General features: G+C 41.3%; 1 protein-coding gene across 3 annotated transcripts; it reads left to right on the top strand.

Annotated features, from left to right (window-relative positions):
- The first annotated feature begins 523 nt into the window (after positions 1 to 523).
- ENO1 (enolase 1) lies at positions 524 to 17669 on the top strand. Of its 3 annotated transcripts, none has more exons than XM_063436340.1 (12): positions 524 to 631; positions 5440 to 5533; positions 7682 to 7777; positions 8410 to 8468; positions 10267 to 10336; positions 10935 to 11068; positions 11549 to 11771; positions 13881 to 14078; positions 15021 to 15222; positions 15693 to 15801; positions 16129 to 16187; positions 17203 to 17669. In XM_063436340.1, the coding sequence occupies exons 2-12, from the start codon at positions 5449 to 5451 to the stop codon at positions 17270 to 17272; spliced, it is 1305 nt and encodes a 434-aa protein (XP_063292410.1). In that variant the 5' UTR covers positions 524 to 631; positions 5440 to 5448; the 3' UTR covers positions 17273 to 17669. The 3 variants fall into 3 exon arrangements, with proteins under 3 accessions (XP_063292410.1, XP_063292411.1, XP_063292412.1); XM_063436341.1 differs by lacking the exon at positions 8410 to 8468 and adding an exon at positions 8757 to 8815; XM_063436342.1 differs by lacking the exon at positions 524 to 631 and adding an exon at positions 4275 to 4297.
- Positions 17670 to 17903: the final 234 nt, after the last annotated feature.

Here is a 17903-nt window from a genome sequence, read left to right on the forward strand (position 1 = left end):
TTTCCTCGAAGTTATTTTAACCTGTACTTCGTGTGTCAGTCTGAATTTACTTCTGCGTATACGCAATTTATTCATCTCAGATTTGCACAGGAACAGATAGACATTTAAACATATTTGTTTGTTTCTAAATTATACTATAACACATATAATATACTATCTGTATATATTGGGTGTTTTAGTGATATACATATAATATACTATCTGTATATATTGGGTGTTTTAGTGATATACATATATTATACTATCTGTATATATTGGGTGTTTCAGTGCCATACAGTGCAGTAACACAGGTAATGGCAGGATATATGCAGCACAAATCTGTGCCCGCCATTTTGTCATCTTGCAGAGTAACAGAATAACACAGCCCCGCCCCCGCCCCCTCCCTCCCTCCCTCCCTCCCTCTCTCCCTCTCCATCCTGCATCAGTGAGCCCTAGCACGTACAGTCTACCTGCCTCATCGCTGCTTCGCAACGTCACGAGCCGGAGCTCAACCAATCACAGGACCGTTACTACCACTGAGGGGCGAGGCCGAGCTGGTGACAGGGGGCGTGCATGCTATATAAAGGGTGCGGAAGCTCAGTGCTGCTTCTTCTCTTATTGCCTTCAGGAGAGAACGTGCTTCCTTTAACAGGTAAGACCAGGCTGCCATCACCCACTCCTCACACAGTATGGGCATGGTGCCCACAGTGGCACATACCCTCTCCACATGCTAATCTGCCAGCTCACCCAGACCTGTCTAAATAGGGTGATCCTCAGCTATAGACAGAACTACATCCCCCATGATGCCCTGCAAGCCTTAAATCTGGCAAAGGATCATGGGAGGTGTAGTTCTACAAAAACTGGAGCTCTACCTTTTTTGACCACAGCTGGTTTAAGTCATTTATTTTTTATTATTTTCAGACCTTATTAATGTATTTGGATGTCCATACAAACTGTATTTTTTTTTAATGTAACCCTTTGAGATCCTATCAGCTATGAACTCCCTTTACTATGATGTATAAATGGTAACTTGGTTAACCATCATTGATAAGGTTGTAGGCTGAGTGTCCCTCCATCTCACTTTTGCTGTGTAGCAATGAGTGAAGACTTGAGAATATATATATTATAGCAGCTTATTGGTGATAAACCAATATAGCCAAGCTTGGCTGCATTGAAAGGATTTGTGTATTTTTTTTTTTTTGTCTTAAAGCAATTTAAGAAATAAAATTTAAACTAATTACGGTAGTATATCTAAAGCAGGGCTATAACTCCTCTAGTCTGACCTGTAATTCCATGGTTCTATAGCACATTCTATCAGAGTTCTTATTGAGCAGTGTGTATATTGCTCTGCCACACTGTTTTACTGTAACATAATGTCAGTTTAGGGTTAACTGAGGGTTTGTTCTCCATGCCCTGGGTACAAAGGTGTGCTTGGTGTAAAGCTGAAATGTACAGCTCTGCTCCTTGCTGTATGGTGGGTGACAGATGCAGCTCAGCTGCTCCTTGCCAGAAATAGAAAGCCATATAGAGGGTGGGCTTCAGAGTGCTTGCTAAAATGTATTGGTCTTAACCCCTTCCTTACCCCAAGAGGGTACAGCCTGTGAGAATTGACTAACACAAAACCTATCTGCAGCAGCTATTGTATCTGCAATTCTTTCTGGCCTCAGTGGGGTTAATGGCTACTCACCACCACCACTCAGAACTTAGAAGTATTGGCCTAAAAAGTGACATTGTATTTTCTTTTACTAGCAATGTGTGGCATATCCTTGTAGCCCCCCTCTACCCTCAAGAGAATATATCTTGTATTTTCTAATGACCAATATCAATCCACCAGTGTATGCTGAGTGCCTAGAAACCCGGGCTTCTGGCTAGATCTGTGCTAAGGAAATGAGTCATCGGCTTAAAATGGTTTCCATGCTAGTGGAAATATAAGATAACCTCCCCGTGAGGCATGAGCCCTCCTTCCAGTTAAAGCCTCTCTACACCAAGTTGGTTATTCATATTGCAAATTAATGCAGTGTCTCTGGTAAATGGCACCCAATTCTCGCCAACATTGTTGGTTGCTAGGTGGGGCAGGTGATATGGCGACCAACTGTCTTGTTGGTCCAACACATACAGCCCCATAGTGCTGCAATGCCTTGCGTATAGAATCGGCTACCTGTTTGCTTGTACAAACAGGTAGCCGATTCTATATGTAAGGCATTGCAGCACTATGGGGCTGGACTTCCTTACAAAGATGGAGTTGGGTTTGCAATATCTGCTGTTCACCTCTTAACTGCTATATCCTGTGCAATTTATTACAGACCTAACTATTTTATATGCAAAGTATTTAGTTTTGCAGAACCGTGTTGTACAGTTCATGAAGCTGAAGGCCTGCCTGTTGTGCAGTTTCCTCTTGCTCAATAGCAATTTTCTGTAGTATTGCATAAACTGTACAGTTGTGTATCTGGCTCCCTTTCGTAATCTCATATTGTATAAAATGGCCTCGGAGCACATCAGCCCTGCCCAGAGATTAATTGTTGCATTAAGCCTTTAGGGGCCACCTATATTCCATACCTCTTGTTATAACTAACACTTGTATGGAATGTTCTAATTATTGGCCTCAACAGCTGCTTACAGCGCTAATGTCCCCAAATAAGTGACACTTATTTGCAGGTTCTGATCATTGCAAAAGTGTAGATGGATTTTGGCTATTAAGGGGTTAATGTTGTATACCTATGGTAACCAAGAAGGCCTTCGTTATAGCTCTTGCAAACCTCTTTAAGTGTAATCTGCAGATATCAAATTCAATTGAGGTCTCTAGCAGAGCTTTAGGATTATATGAATTTGAATTTAAATCCCTAGGCATGCAGTACTTTTTATATCGTGCCAAGTTATTCTGTGCTGGGAATCTGAAGTAGAAAATGGAGCATGAATGGATGAGTAGTGTTGGCTTGATGACTTCATGTTGCTGTGGTTTGGCGTTATTAAAAACGTGTCTGAAACTGCACGTTCGCCCTGGCTCTAGGAATGGGCAGTACAGGGGTGTCTCTGAATGACGGTGGGATTTCCAGCTAGCTGTGAGCTTGAAAGGAAACGTGCTCTTGTTGCTAATCCCACGGAAATTACGCAGTACAGCAGCTCCACTGTCTGCTTCATACAGGTTGTACAGCAGAGCATCCAGTCTGAGCATGCCGCAAGCTCTTTAGAGGTTAAAAAGAAAATCCCAGACAGGCTTGGTGTCTTGGATTAGCAACAAGCGTGCAGATGTGGGTCTCCAGGAATATAATGCGGTTAAATGAATCAAGTGGGCCAGTGATTGAACTGTTGCAATAGCCGATGAAATCTTCCAGTGAAAGATGTAGTTAATGACTGTACATACAGGTCATACTCCTGTTAGTTCCAGCTATAGTGAGGCTTGTGTATGCAATGACTTGTGAAAGATCTTACAAAAAATCAAATGTTTATAAAATCTATGAAATGCTATATACGGTAGATCTTATTGGCAAGTAGTTATGGTGAGGGAATTAAATAGAGATTTTGTGTGGGGGCCCATCCCAAGGGACAAGCACAGCTGCAGTAACATAAGACTGGTCTTCACAGGGTTAAAATCTTCAGAATCTCAACCAAAGCAGCTTCATCCTCCCTTAGTAATTCCATATTTTGATTCTCATGCGTCATCATTCTTGTTTTTTTTTTTGTTTGTTTTTTTTTGCTGTGTGACACTATGTACCTATGGAGTTATTTATTTCATATAGGTGTTAATTATGCCAAATAGCATAGATTTGACTCGTGCCCAAGCTAAATATTGAACAGGCAGTGAACTGTCCATTGTAATGATACGATACATCCCTCAACTACCTTCCTAAATGGTTGGATACCTGCCTGTCTTCTATTGAGATGCCATTTCTTCCAGGAACAATCTCATTAAACTTGCCATTTCTAGTAGTAAAAATACTGCAGTTATACCCGCTTAATTCCAAAGGGATTTGTGGCTGGGTACCAGTGATGGAGGTTGACCTTGAGTTCTGATCGAGCAGGTTCTTACTGAGCATATACAAATGCCATGGAGATGCTGATCTTAGGCCCCATCCCCTTTCACTATAAAAGGATCATATATCCATACTCTGGGTTGCCAGGCAAGCTTTAACAGATTTCAGCTGTCAGGATTGTAGAAGCAAGGTGTCTGAACTAGCCTGTAACAGGTTAACTGCTGTGAAATGTTGCATTGCAGTGACGTAGGTATAGGAGGCGGAGCAGGAAGATCAGCTGAAGGACGGGACAAGGACACTTTGCTTCCCTGCTGTGTATAGGGTTGTGCTCTTAATCGCTCTCTGCGGTGAGCAAGTGATGGGCCATGAAACTATATAGATCAATAGTATAATAGGAGCCAACAAAATCAAAGCAATTTGTGGCCAAACATTTCATGGTGACCTTGAAGGCAATTCTCATGCATATCTGCAGTTGCACAGGCTCAATGTGTAGAAATGGCCAGACTCTTTCAGTGCCAAGTGGCCTGTTAAAGGGAATTACAGGCAATTCTTCCCAGTGTATCAGCAAAGTTTGATCTAATATACGAACTGCTATTAATTGTGATAACCTTGTGCCGTGGTAAATTGGTGTGCGCAGTATCCACATCCATTTCTACAGGCCTTGTTAGCAGAAGAACGCTTTAATTGTTTTGCCAGCCCTCTATTTTATATTTATGCCAAATGGGGAACTGAGCTGGTTACATCAATATTTAAGTGGAGCTTACTTGAAAACACTGGGTAAATAAAAGCATCCAAATCCATTATTTGGCCTGTAAATATTGCTAATGACTACCTTGGGTCCTTCATGGATTCCACTTTGAAGCTTTCGAGTTTTATTGTGGCTTTGCCTGTGCCTTGACTTGCCACAAACTATATTAAAATAAAGCCTGATTAAGCAGAAATTAAGTTTAAGGTAGCTTTAAATAGACTGGGAAATCTTGTGTCTGTAACTGTAGCGTAAATGCATATGGGTTGTCACCAGGAAAATGTTGGGTAGTTTATTCAATAGCAAGATTGATTTCTTTAAAAATATATATCTATCTATCCAATTTCACATACTAGCCTAGCCTTGTTTGTGAACATTAATGCCAATTTGTGTAGACTCAATGCTCCTTTTGAGGGAGGGGGCAGGGTTAACTGTGCTGCTTTAATTCATTGTACTGATCTATGAAACTTGGAAGTTTTTCTTTAGTCTGCTAGTCACTTGACCGTTATGTTTTTTTTTTACTTGCGGTCATTCTGTGAGAACTGTGGCCAAAATGTAAAACTGTGTAATACAGGAAACCCTTTCTAAAATGGAGTTAATTGTTTAACATGAAATATAATATTTTTTGCTGTAACTGGTTAATTCTCTCTAGTCTGTCGATGTACAACTTCTAACAGCATCCATTAATGTGCATATACTCTTGCATGGTAAACCTGACTAAATGTTACCTCTTATCCTTCACAGAAAGTCACAATGTCGATCAAAAAGATCCATGCTCGTCAAATCTTTGACTCCCGTGGAAACCCCACTGTAGAGGTTGACTTGACAACACACAAAGGTTTGTACCATAATGTTCCTTAATGCTCAAAAGACTGTAAGTAAAATGGATACTGTGACCTTTCAATAGAAAAGAAAGTGCTGTGTCTTGTAAATGACTTTATAATTTATAAAATGGCTAGTTGGCAGCTATAAACAGTGGTTTCTTTGGCACTGATTATTTTTACCCCATTGGGTACTTCAGGAAGTTCTAGCTCTGTCTATCAATATGGTTTGTATCCCAGCCCTTAATGAGATCTGACATCTATAGCCACTATAAAACAGGGCTTGGCATATTTAGGTGCTTTTAATGAAGGTTAAAACTTGCCTTCTTTCCAGTGCCGCGCAGGTCTCACGGTGCTGGCTCTGCCCACATCAGCCTCCTTGGTGACATTCCCATAGGGAAAGCATTGGATTGGCTGAATTCGGAATGGAGGTGCGATGGGGGTTGCATCCAATGCCGTTGTGGGCAATCAGCACCTCATAGACATGCATTGAATCAATGCAGATCTATGAGAATTTCAGCGTCTCCATGCAGTGCGTGGAGACGCTGAACGGCAGTGCTGCCTACTTTGCAACACTGCCCCAGGAAGTACCTTCAGTGGCCACTGGAGGTGTCCCTATGGGGCAATATAAACACTGACCTTTATCTGAAAAGGCAGTATTTGCATGAAAATGCCTATAGGAATGATTTATAAGCTGTAGTTATGGCAACTATAGTGTCCCTTTAACCCCCTTAAGGACACAACTTCTGGAATAAAAGGGAATCATGACGGAATATATCCGTCATCTGTCCTTAAGGGGTTAACATAGGATCTGAGAATCTGTGAGTGTGCAAGTATATGAACTTCGCTAGGCACTAAAACTAAATGTACTGCTTTGGTGTTTGGGAAAATACATTCTATACCAGTGTTCTAACTTGTTGGGCAATCTTAATCTCAATATTCCAGGTCTTGATTGAAGTGGATTGTAAAACCCATATTATGGCATGCAGTGCATTGATAGTGCAATATTCCGTTATGACTAGTGGAAGATACTAAAGCAGATCATTGTCCCCAATGAATTGCATGTGAGAGCAGTCTTTTATCCACTTCTATGGGAAATTACCGATTATTATTATTGCAATTTATATAGCGCCAACAGATTCCGTAGCGCTTTACAATATTATGAGAGGGGATTGAACTATAAATACGACAATTACAAATAAACTTACAGGAACAATAGGTTGAAGAGGACCCTGCTCGATCGAGCTTACATTCTATAGGAGGTGGGGTGTAAAACACATTAGGACAGGAATTTGCAATCAAATAAGGTGGACTGCCCTTTAGGAGAGGGCAAGAGACAGGTATGTGAGGTATTGGTTAGTCTTGGAGGCCATAAGCTTTCCTAAAGAGATGGGTTTTAAGGCACTTCTTAAAAGATGCAAGACTAGGGGAGAGTCTGATGGCGGTAGGCAGGCTATTCCATAGGAAGGGAGCCGCCCGCGAGAAGTCCTGCAAGCGCGAGTTGGCCGTACGAGTGCGGACAACGGACAGGAGGTGGTCATGGGCAGAGCGGAGAGACCGAGAAGGGACATACCTATGGATCTGTGAGGAGATATAAGAGGGGCTAGAGTTGTTCAGTGCTTTATAGGTGTGAGTTAGTACCTTGAATTGACTCCTATAGCATACTGGATGCCAATGTAAGGACTGGCAGAGGGGTGAGGTGTGAGAGAAACGACTAGAGAGGAAAATCAGTCTAGCAGCAGCATTCATTACAGACTGTAGGGGTGCAGTACGGCTTTTGGGAAGACCAATCAGGAGAGGGTTACAGTAATCCATGCGGGAAATTACTAGAGCATGGACAAGCTCCTTAGTAGTATCTGGTGCAAGAAAGGGGCGGATGCGGGCTATGTTTTTAAGATGGAATCTACAGGATTTGGCAACATGCTGGATGTGAGGCTCAAAGGTGAGACCAGAGTCAAGTATGACGCCAAGACAGCGCGCTTGCAAGGATGGACTGATGTATCATTCATACACCTGAATAGTGAGTCTGAGTTTCAGTGGGAGGCAAGCTTAGTGGAGATGTTGTTATTTCGAGCTGAACTCCTTTAAATCTACCCTGCAGTGTTCCTAATAACTTGTTATGCATGAAATGTCAATGAGATCGTCTGAACTCAAATCTGTTTTAGGTCTGTTCCGTGCTGCTGTTCCAAGCGGTGCCTCCACTGGGATCTATGAAGCTCTTGAGCTTAGGGACAATGACAAGACTCGTTACCTGGGAAAAGGTAAGTCTGCACTGAACACTGCACAGAACAGTCAAACTCTAACACATCAGAGTGCACAATTTATAGTTGGTTTAGGCTTTACTGTGATCTGTAACAGTCCTGAAGGCAGTGGTCTAGGCACAAATAGTGTTAAAGGGTGTATCAATCTACAGTCTGTTAAATTCTATAGATACTTTGTTTAGAATGTACTACAATACATCCTTTACCCTAAAAGAGGATAAGGCCATGTTATGTATACATTTTAAATCCAGATGTTTGATACTTGCAGGAACCCATTTAGATCGGACAAAAGTTAGGATGTCACAATGGCAACCCCTAAATTGGAATGCAATGCTGTCTAGCTTAACTGCAACTCACCTTGACAATCTGTGGGTTTTACAATTGGTTTTTGCTGATCAAATTGATTAGATAAAAACCTATAAATTTAGGGTAGATTTAACATTCTAACTATTTTTCTGGGTGCTGAGAAAATGTTGCAGTGGTTTGATATTTAAAGACCTGTTCTGCTGAAAACCTTTATTTCCAACCGTGGAATATGAAGGTAAACCAAACAGGGGAATGTTGTGGGACAGGGTTCTTACACTTGGATCATGAGAATGCTGATATCCTTCCTCTGTCCTGTTTGCTCGCAGGTGTGGGCAGAGCTGTAAAATATGTAAACGAGTTTCTGGGACCTGCTCTGTGCACCCAGGTAATGGGAGTCTGTGCTACTCACACCTCCCAGTGCATGGGATTGGCAGACTAACCACTCCAGAGAGCATTGCTAGGTGCCTGTATCTCCTGCATCAGGCTGCGTGGGCTTATTGTATTTTAGAAGGGGGGTAAAATCTTGCATGGGTTAGCTCAGGCTTCCATTGCAAAGTCCGTTGTCTATTTTTGCTCTAATAGCTAAAATCCGCATGGAGATGCCAAGTCTAATAATGCCTCTGGAGCATGCTAGTGTGATTTGTGCAGTGATTGAAATGATTGTTCCTTCCAGGTGTCAGTAAAGCAGTTGATCACATCAATAAAACCATTGCACCAGCCCTGGTTGAGAAGGTATGGGTTCCTCTTTTTACTAACTCTTTGCGAATTCCTGTATATGCCTGGCTTTGCTTTAAATGCTTTGTGTTACAAATGTTAACCTAAAGGGGTACAAGATCTTCAGGATATTTGACTATGGTGTGGGCATTTAGAATGTAGAATGAAAAGACCTTTCACTCTGCATGTTCATTGGAAGTATATGATCATTCAACTGCCTCACATTAGTGACTAACCCACTGGTGAGCAATCCAGATTCCAAGATAGAAATATTTGAGCCTCTAGACAGTACGGTGTCTGTTACCAGCTGGGAATCTGCCAGGACCTGCTTATTAAGGTTCCACTGAAAGTCTCCAGATTGTCTTGTCAGGGTGCTCCCTCTGCACCTGCTGCTGTAAGTCCACAGCTAGCACAGTGGAAATTTCTTAGGAAACCTGCATAAGGCAAGTGCAACTGAGGTCTAGTTAAACTGAGAATATTATGATGTGAAGAGTATTGACTTTATGAATCCTTAAAGCAGGCTTCCCCAAACTCTGGCCCTCCAGATGTTGCTGAACTACAACTCCCATGATTCTCAGCCAATCTCTTTCATTCATAGAATCATGGGAGTTGTAGTTCAGCAACATCTGGAGGGCTGGAGTTTGGGGAAGCCTGGCCTTAAAGGATCACTCAGTGTACCATAACTACAGTTTGCTGTAGAGGTTATGGTGCCAAGAGTGCCATGGCTTAACTTACCTGTATTCCAGCAGGAACTAGTGACAGCCAGAAGCTCTTAAACAGCTTTTTGGCTCATCTAAGAAAAACCATGCAGAGACGGCTAACTGTCTGAGAGTTATCAAATGATGTCAATCAACTAGGCCCACACCACCAGAATAGCTCTGTGCAGAGATTTTCTAACACTCCTAGATGTGAGCGCCACCCAGTGGACTCCAGTTAATTGGTCAACCACTTCTAAATTATTTTACCGAAACTGATGTAAACCGGATAGAACTTTCTCTTCTACTGAACACCTATAACTCAGATTTATCAATATTTTGCATATGTTGTAGGTGACCGTTCTAAAGTTCAGCAAATGCACAGAATGGCATGGTAGCATGATGTAGATTAACCTGTGCTCAAGCAAATAACAGTGCAGATGTCGTTACAGTCCAACCTGTACCTTTTCTGTATACCAACACGGTGAGAAGTTGGCAGTTCAATTCTAGATTCCTTAGTCCATAGTAATGGATACATAGGCAGCAGATGTCTGTCCACAATTATCTGAAAATGTCAATTGTATTGCTTGCCTAGTGCACCTTGGTAGATGTGTTACTACTTCAAATGCATTAACTGATCAATGCTTGGAATTGGTGTGGTGTCAATTTCCCAGCTATGAAAACAGATTACTGGGAATGTATTTTAAGTGTAAATTAATCTTTAGCGCTTGCTATAACGGCTTAAACTGAAAATTTTCTATCTTAATCCCTTAGAGTCTAAATGTTGTGGATCAGGAAAAAATAGACAAACTTATGCTGGATATGGATGGGACCGAGAACAAATGTGAGTATCCTTGACAACAAGTGAACTTAACCGTAAACACGCGTTCTGACTTAACACCTCATGACAAACGGATAAAAGTTCCAATCTGGGATCAATGATCTTGATCTTTTTGTTCCTGTCTAAAAGCATTCTTTTGCAGGCACCAATTATATGCCTGGTATCACTTTAAGGGGCATTTAATCTAATCCTGTATTTTCCAAGCTCTTATGCACAATGCCTTTTTAATGTCCAGTGCCACTGGTTTAATATCTGATATGGAGTACACAATCCACACTAGACTACTGGCATGGGAGACATTTGTACATGTGGGTGGTATAATGGTGTACGCAGTGTGCCTGAGTTTGGATGCCACATTTCACTTGAATGTGGCTGACTGTCCAAGCTGGGTGTGTAAGAAGTGATCTTTGGTTCTGGACACGTTCTACGTGCTCTGTCTGCAATGTACAAATCTAGGAGTAAGTAAATGCTATTTAGGTGATGGGTTCCATGTATTGGTCGATAACGGACTCCTGTAATTGGTGTCTCCCATTCTATTCTGAAACATTGTATACTATCTAAATAAGCACGTGTTCTGACTGCTAATGTTTAATTCTTTTAGCCAAGTTTGGTGCCAATGCCATCCTGGGTGTGTCTCTGGCAGTGTGCAAAGCAGGTGCTGCTGAAAAGGGAGTCCCTCTGTACCGTCACATTGCCGATCTCGCTGGAAACCCAGAGGTTGTGCTGCCTGTTCCTGTAAGTCTGACTCGTGTTCTGTGGAACTGCTTACTCCATCTTCCCTAAGGTGTATTGTGACGTCTAAGAGTCTGCGTAAACTTAGTGATCAATGATGGAAGGAGGTTACAGCTGCAGTCCCTCCAAAAACAAACTTAACACTAAACTGTTCTCAATCTAGCATGTACACACACTGTACAGTGACCCTGATATACTGCAGTATAGATAATTTCAGCCGCACCAGACCTCATCTGTACCATTAGCTACAGAGATATAATGCAGTGCTTTTTGTTTCACTGGATGACCTAATCGTACATTGCTTATGTCCCACAGGCTATGGAAGGATAAAACTTCCTCACTAAACCTCAGAGCAGGCTTTGGGAATCCTGTTTTTTTTTTTTTTTTGTTGTTGAGACACTCCAACCGTAAGCTAGCACTGTAGGTGGTGTTTGGTAGAGCTTATGACTTGTAGCCTGACACCTTGTACTGCATATCTTTCAGGCATTTAATGTAATAAATGGTGGCTCTCATGCTGGAAACAAGCTTGCCATGCAGGAGTTTATGATCCTGCCAGTTGGGGCAACCAGCTTCAAGGATGCCATGCGTATTGGAGCAGAGGTCTACCACAACCTGAAGAATGTAATCAAGCAAAAGTATGGACAGGATGCTACAAATGTTGGCGATGAGGGTGGCTTTGCTCCCAACATCCTGGAAAATAAGGAAGGTAAACATTGCATCTTGCTGCTAGTGTTCCTAAATTTAATTTACTCTTGTTCTTGGCCTAATCTAAAGACTTACAAAGAGCAAGATTAATCTTAAAATGTTACCCGTCCTAATATTGTACATTTACTGTGCAAATGCCTGTTGCTACAAGTGGCATGCCTTGGAATACCAACTGTTCCCTGAACAGTCTTTCCACTAAAGCTTGAGCTATGACCTACTCATTGCAAAGCTAAAACTGTCATTCGCACCACAGGGTTATTCACGAACGTGAGCATTTTATAGTGCGTTTCAAATCAAACTTGGCTGACTTAGAGAATTTTTCTGGTTAGACTATTTTGACCTTAAACTTTAAATTCAGTTTGAATTCTCGCTCTAGTAAGTCTAACAATCTACGTTTACTGCTGAAGTGACTCCTCCCTCAGTCAGGAATTCTTCCATTAAAATCTGTCCAAGATATGTCCTTGCAGGACTGGGCTTTACATCTAGCTGCTACAGTTGGCTTCATAATCTGCTTCATGGCCGACGTTGATTAGAGCTCCTAGATTCCTGCTTGACACAGGAAGCAGTCTGTAATTTGACATAGCATGCTGTCAGTGTACACATGGGGCTGTTTTTATGGTTCACTGGTAATGGGATATATAGTCTTTCTGTTACTGTAACTGTAGCCTGTAATATGCTTGCGTAACAAGAACATGAGAACGGATCCTAAATATAGATGTTGGTTACTGCAGTTATCAGGATTGAGACGTTTTAAGACAGTACAAACCTCATTTGAAGCAACATAAGCTTCTTTACATATGTTCCCAAACAGAATATGAAAATGCATTTCTAGGAACATCATGTCCAAATTTTTTTTTTGGGTGGTGATCTTGAGTCAAAACTACATCTATATAACACTTTGGCTTCAGGCAGGTAGTGCTCAGACCAGGGATAGGCAACCTTTGGCATTCCAGATGTTGTGGACTACATCCCCCATAATGCTCTTACACCCATAAAATTGGCAACGCATCATGGAAGGTGTAGTCCAAAACATCTGGAGTGACGAAGGTTACCTATGCCTGGCTTAGACTGTAGGAGCAAATACTCACCTTTCTAAAACAAGTTGGTTACAGTGTAGGCACCATAACCACTGTCAACTGGAGTCTTCAGATACAATGTCCTGCGTCACTGTTAAACTGTTTGACTAGGTTGCAGCCCGGCCCAGGATTACAATATGGCAAGGCAGAGCTAGATTTTAACTGGGATTGGGGCATAATGGCTGAAAGTGCCCAGCTGAAGCTCATCCCATAGTCTGCTAACCCTGGTATGGTGCAATGCTGGGCAGCACTCTGCCGTTGCCATATAGTCATCAAGCGGTGAATATTTAACATTGATGTTATGGTGCCTTGAACCTACAAATGCCATGTCTGCATCAATTGGTTGAAGTATCTTTGGTGCCTAGTGTTATGTAATGCAAACTCTGCATGTGCCCTGGATTGCCTTTCTTTAACATTCACTCTAAGGAACCAAAAAACAAGTTGCTTGACTAGAAGTTGCCAACATCTGCAGACTAGCTGTAGTTATGAGCAGGTAAAAATCCCACATGTAAACTCAGGAATATCAATCTGGCAAAGCTAGATATTCTGATTTGTAGAGGGTGAATACATGTATCAAATTCCTGAGGATTGAGGGAGGTATTCTCATAACTATTGAGTAAATAAGTGGCAAACCTACCACCACACCCATAGTAAGTATTACATTTTTATCTTTTGCGATTGTGAGATGTGATCAGGCCTTTATCCAATTTGCTAAACTTTTACTGTGATCTGTGAACACTTTGCTATTTTCTATAGTGTTCATGTATTTCCCACTAATTTAAACAGACCCTTTAAATCTAGATTGCCAGTCCTGTAAAACACCTTGGCACTATACTGTAAAGTTCTCAGCCAAGCCTAGGAATGACCGGAACTGGTAAGATATTGTAGCTATACCAAGAGTTGAATGCTTCATGCTTTGTCCTCTAGTGACTGCAGGAGGATACGCTGACTATATTGCAAACAGGGAGGCTTTGAATTACTGGGAATTAATGTTTTCATTCTCTAACATACCATTAATCTTGCTTTGCATTCAGCACTGGAGCTCCTGAAGACTGCCATTACCAAGGCTGGATACACCGATCAGATTGTCATTGGAATGGATGTGGCTGCTTCAGAATTCTACCGTGATGGAAAGTATGATCTGGACTTCAAGTCACCAGATGACCCCAGCAGATACATCTCCCCCGATCAGCTTGGGGATCTGTACAAGAGCTTTGTGAAGGATTATCCAGGTAACCTGGACCACGACTGGTATTGAGTTTTACAATGCCAGTCTGGAACTAGTCAAGCACTGTAACTTTACATGGACTGTTATGCACCATTTACGTGGGGAATACAATGAGCATATTGCTTGCAGAGGAACAGTGTAACTCCTACTGCATCATCCTTGCTGGTGTGGTCTGCTTTTGGTTTGACTGACTCATGCTGATTTATAAATGGGTTAAAATGATTTCACCAGATCTATGGCATACATTGAGATTCATGAAGCCTTGTGGATTCATTAGAAATTAGTTTTATGTAGATATGTTATATCATCTCGTCTCAGAAAGACTGTTTATAAACATCCAGCAGCACTGGCTTGGCCCTTTTACTTGCCTTCCCTGGTCCAGAATCTATGGCTGCATAGTATCATATCTAGATGTAGTGATTTTTACAGTCAAATTTCCTTCATTACAATAAAGTTCTATTTCTATAAATTGGTTCTCAAAATAACATTCTAGCTTATAAAGGTGACTGCAGATGAACTTTGCAGCAGAATGTTAAAATTCCAGATGCTGGATAGGCTATTCATTGACTTCATATAATCGGCTACAAGACAATTTGCACAAACCTGATCTTGAAAGGAGTTTGTAATATGTGCGGTCAGCAGAGATCAATCCTCCTGGGGCAGTAGTTGGCAGTTCATACAGTGGCTTCTAGCTTTCCAAATGGATAAAATGTTCCGTAAATGTTGGAGACAAGAGCTACGACTTGCAACGAAATGTGGCATAACGACAGGCTTATTCTGCAGCCTTGAGTGAGCATGTTTACTTTTTGGGGGTGGGGGGACAGGGTGGGGTGGTAGCAGGTTTTATACCAGAAGTATCTTGTGATACGCTTGCCTTAATGCTGTGAAGTCCGACTTGCAAAATGTTCACTTGCGATTTTTATATTTTTATTTTTTTCTCCCCTAGTTGTGTCCATTGAAGATCCTTTTGATCAGGATGATTGGGCTGCCTGGGCAAAGTTCACAGCGTCTACTGGCATCCAGGTAGTAGGTGATGACCTTACTGTGACCAATCCCAAACGTATTGCAAGGGCAGTGGAAGACAAGGCATGCAACTGTCTCCTACTAAAGGTCAACCAGATTGGCACAGTAACAGAATCACTGCAGGCGTAAGTACTGTTTAAATTACAGATCTGCCCTTGTTGATCTTCATTTGCTACAGACTACTAAATTCTTGGCATGTCTGGCTAGTTTAAACACCCTATTGAATAAAACTGAAAAGGTTAACTTTTAGTTAAGACATTCAGTGTTGATCCCTACACATTTCATTAATTCTGTATATTGAAATGTCGTACTTGCCTTCAGTTTGAGTTTTACACTAAGTTACAAAACTTTACATTTTTAAAAACTTGGACACTCATGTTTTGATGACTTCAAAACTGTTTAGCCTTAACTGCAAATTTTTTTTTTTCTATCATTCTATCATCGTTTTTAGTAAACATAAATATATAGGTTGGGTGGCACTACAACTTTTAACATATAGTGACATGGATGCTTTTGTTAAAGTTTAAGTGCTCTTCATGTCTGTAATTTATAAAAATGGACATGGTGTCTTAGTAAATCTCCCCTCTTCTTCCAGCTGTAAGCTTGCTCAGTCCAATGGCTGGGGAGTGATGGTCAGTCATCGTTCTGGAGAGACAGAAGACACTTTCATTGCTGACCTGGTGGTTGGCCTCTGTACTGGACAGGTAAAGGATAAAATAATTAGATCTACTTTACTTCCACAATGAGCAGTAATGGCAGTTGTGTCAATGAAATCTCCTTTGTGTCAAACTTTGTGAGCAGTCTTACAAAACCATGGCTCTCACCACATCTGCAGCTTAGTGCAAAAATGAATGTTAAGCTGACAAGTCTGGGTTCTCCCACTCTGTTGCAGACAATGCAACTGTTTGACACAAACTAGTACAATGCCTTAGGACTCTATGCCCCATAACCACCTCAGCTCTTTGAAATTAATTTTAAAGGGACACTGAAGCCAAAGTCATTCTTAAACTTACTTTAATTTTTAACTGCAGATTAAGACTGGGGCCCCATGCAGATCTGAGCGTCTTGCAAAGTACAACCAGTTGCTCAGGTAAGTTAACCAGTAGCCAGCTTTGTGTTGATGACCAGCTTTTATTTTCTCAATGGTACAAAAATCTTCCACTAAACTGCATGGCAGTTGTAACATCCATTACATTGAGGGTAAAGCATCAGAGTAAACTCCATTCAAGAAATATTCCACATGCAGACACAAGTTATAAACAGATATTGTCTTTAAATGTCCACCTACCTATTTAAATACTCCATTAAACCACATTTCTGCAAATTTGCTCCTCGTTAGTGCCAGAAGTATTAAAGGCACACTTTAATGTAAAACAATCTGAGCAAGATTTAGTGACCGCTGTGTTTAACACAGGTTAAGAAATGCACCAGATGTTAAATCAGATACAAGGGTTACCAGGCGTTGCATCTTCATCCTATCTGTAAATGTTGCAACTAAAGCCATAGGATCCAGGGATCAATTTTGAATAAAATTCTACAAAAGTAGAGGGTCCAAACTACACTATACATTAAGTGACTTAATCTCCCCTCCACCAAACACTACTTTTTTTTTTATATATATTTATAATATATTTAATCGTCAAATTATATGCAGACCAAGAAGGAACAGGGGTGTTTAAAAGAGATCCCCAGATGTAGAACTTAAACTCCCATGATGCTTTGTAATGCATTTAAAATGGCAAAGCATCATTGAAGCAGTAGTTTTAAAACCTCTGCAGATCTACCTCTTGGGGCCCCCCCGGTCTAGTATCTCTGGAATTGTAGTGTAATAGTATGCACTAAACTGATAAAATCTACTGCAGTAATGGCTAACCCAGACACCATAAATTGTTTCTGGACTACATTTAGAGTCTAAAAGCTAGCTGAGCATCATGGGAAATGTAGTCCATAAACAACTTAAGGTGTCAGGGTTAGCCATCACTGACCTACTGCCTTAATGTAGTCTGGGGTATTAGGAGGGCATTCCTAACAGGTACCAAACATGATGCATGATGCAGTCTTTGTGAATGCAGACCAATGATAAACTTCTGCTTTCTTCCTTGTAGGATTGAGGAAGAGCTGGGCAGCAAGGCAGTGTTTGCTGGAAAGAACTTCAGGAAGCCAATCATCAACTAAGTGGCTGCAATCTCAAATTAAGCACTTAACCACCTGTTGTAGTCACTGCAAACCTAGAGTCTGCAGGGTGAGGTTTAAACAAATCAGTGCTGGACATGCCTGTTCCAAATTCAAGCCCTTCCAGCAGTGGTTGTGGTGGTCAACCCTGAGCCTCATCACGATCCAGATTCTGTCAGTCAGTCCCTGAAGCTTTGCTGCTTATTAGAAAAATTCCTTGTTTGTCTCTCTCGGTGCCTGCATGTTGTCTGTTTTTTCTATTGTGGCTGTGGTCCTGGACACTTCACTTGTCTGTGTTCTCTTAAAGTTGTGTTGCAGTCTAACGAGAGATTAGCCAACGGTTCATGTGCACAGTCTGGAAACTAGTTTTTGAAGAGGTAATAAAACTATATTGAAGGTGTCTTGATCTTGTCTTAATTTTTAATGCATGTATCTGGGATAAGTGATGGTAGAAACTGCCTTTTAAAAAAAAAATAAATAAAAAAAAAAAATGTAATAAATGAACCCTTGTCATGCTTGTCCTACCGTTGAGGACGCGTGACCGAATTTCCGTCATTTACTAAAGTTAACCCCAGATTGCTGTGATTGCAGGGTAAACGCTCCTCCAGTCTGCCTCTGTATTTGATGCAGACCA

Source organism: Pelobates fuscus, chromosome 11, assembly GCF_036172605.1.
Source record: "Pelobates fuscus isolate aPelFus1 chromosome 11, aPelFus1.pri, whole genome shotgun sequence".
Taxonomy (NCBI): Eukaryota; Metazoa; Chordata; class Amphibia; order Anura; family Pelobatidae; genus Pelobates; species Pelobates fuscus.

Excerpts from the sequence above, each read along its gene's own strand:
- ENO1 (XM_063436340.1), top strand. The coding sequence starts at position 5,449 with ATGTCGATCAAAAAGATCCATGCTCGTCAAATCTTTGACTCCCGTGGA. Across the intron at positions 10,337-10,934 it reads GGATGGGACCGAGAACAAAT|CCAAGTTTGGTGCCAATGCC; the intron begins GTGAGTATCCTT and ends TAATTCTTTTAG. Across the intron at positions 11,069-11,548 it reads AGGTTGTGCTGCCTGTTCCT|GCATTTAATGTAATAAATGG; the intron begins GTAAGTCTGACT and ends CATATCTTTCAG.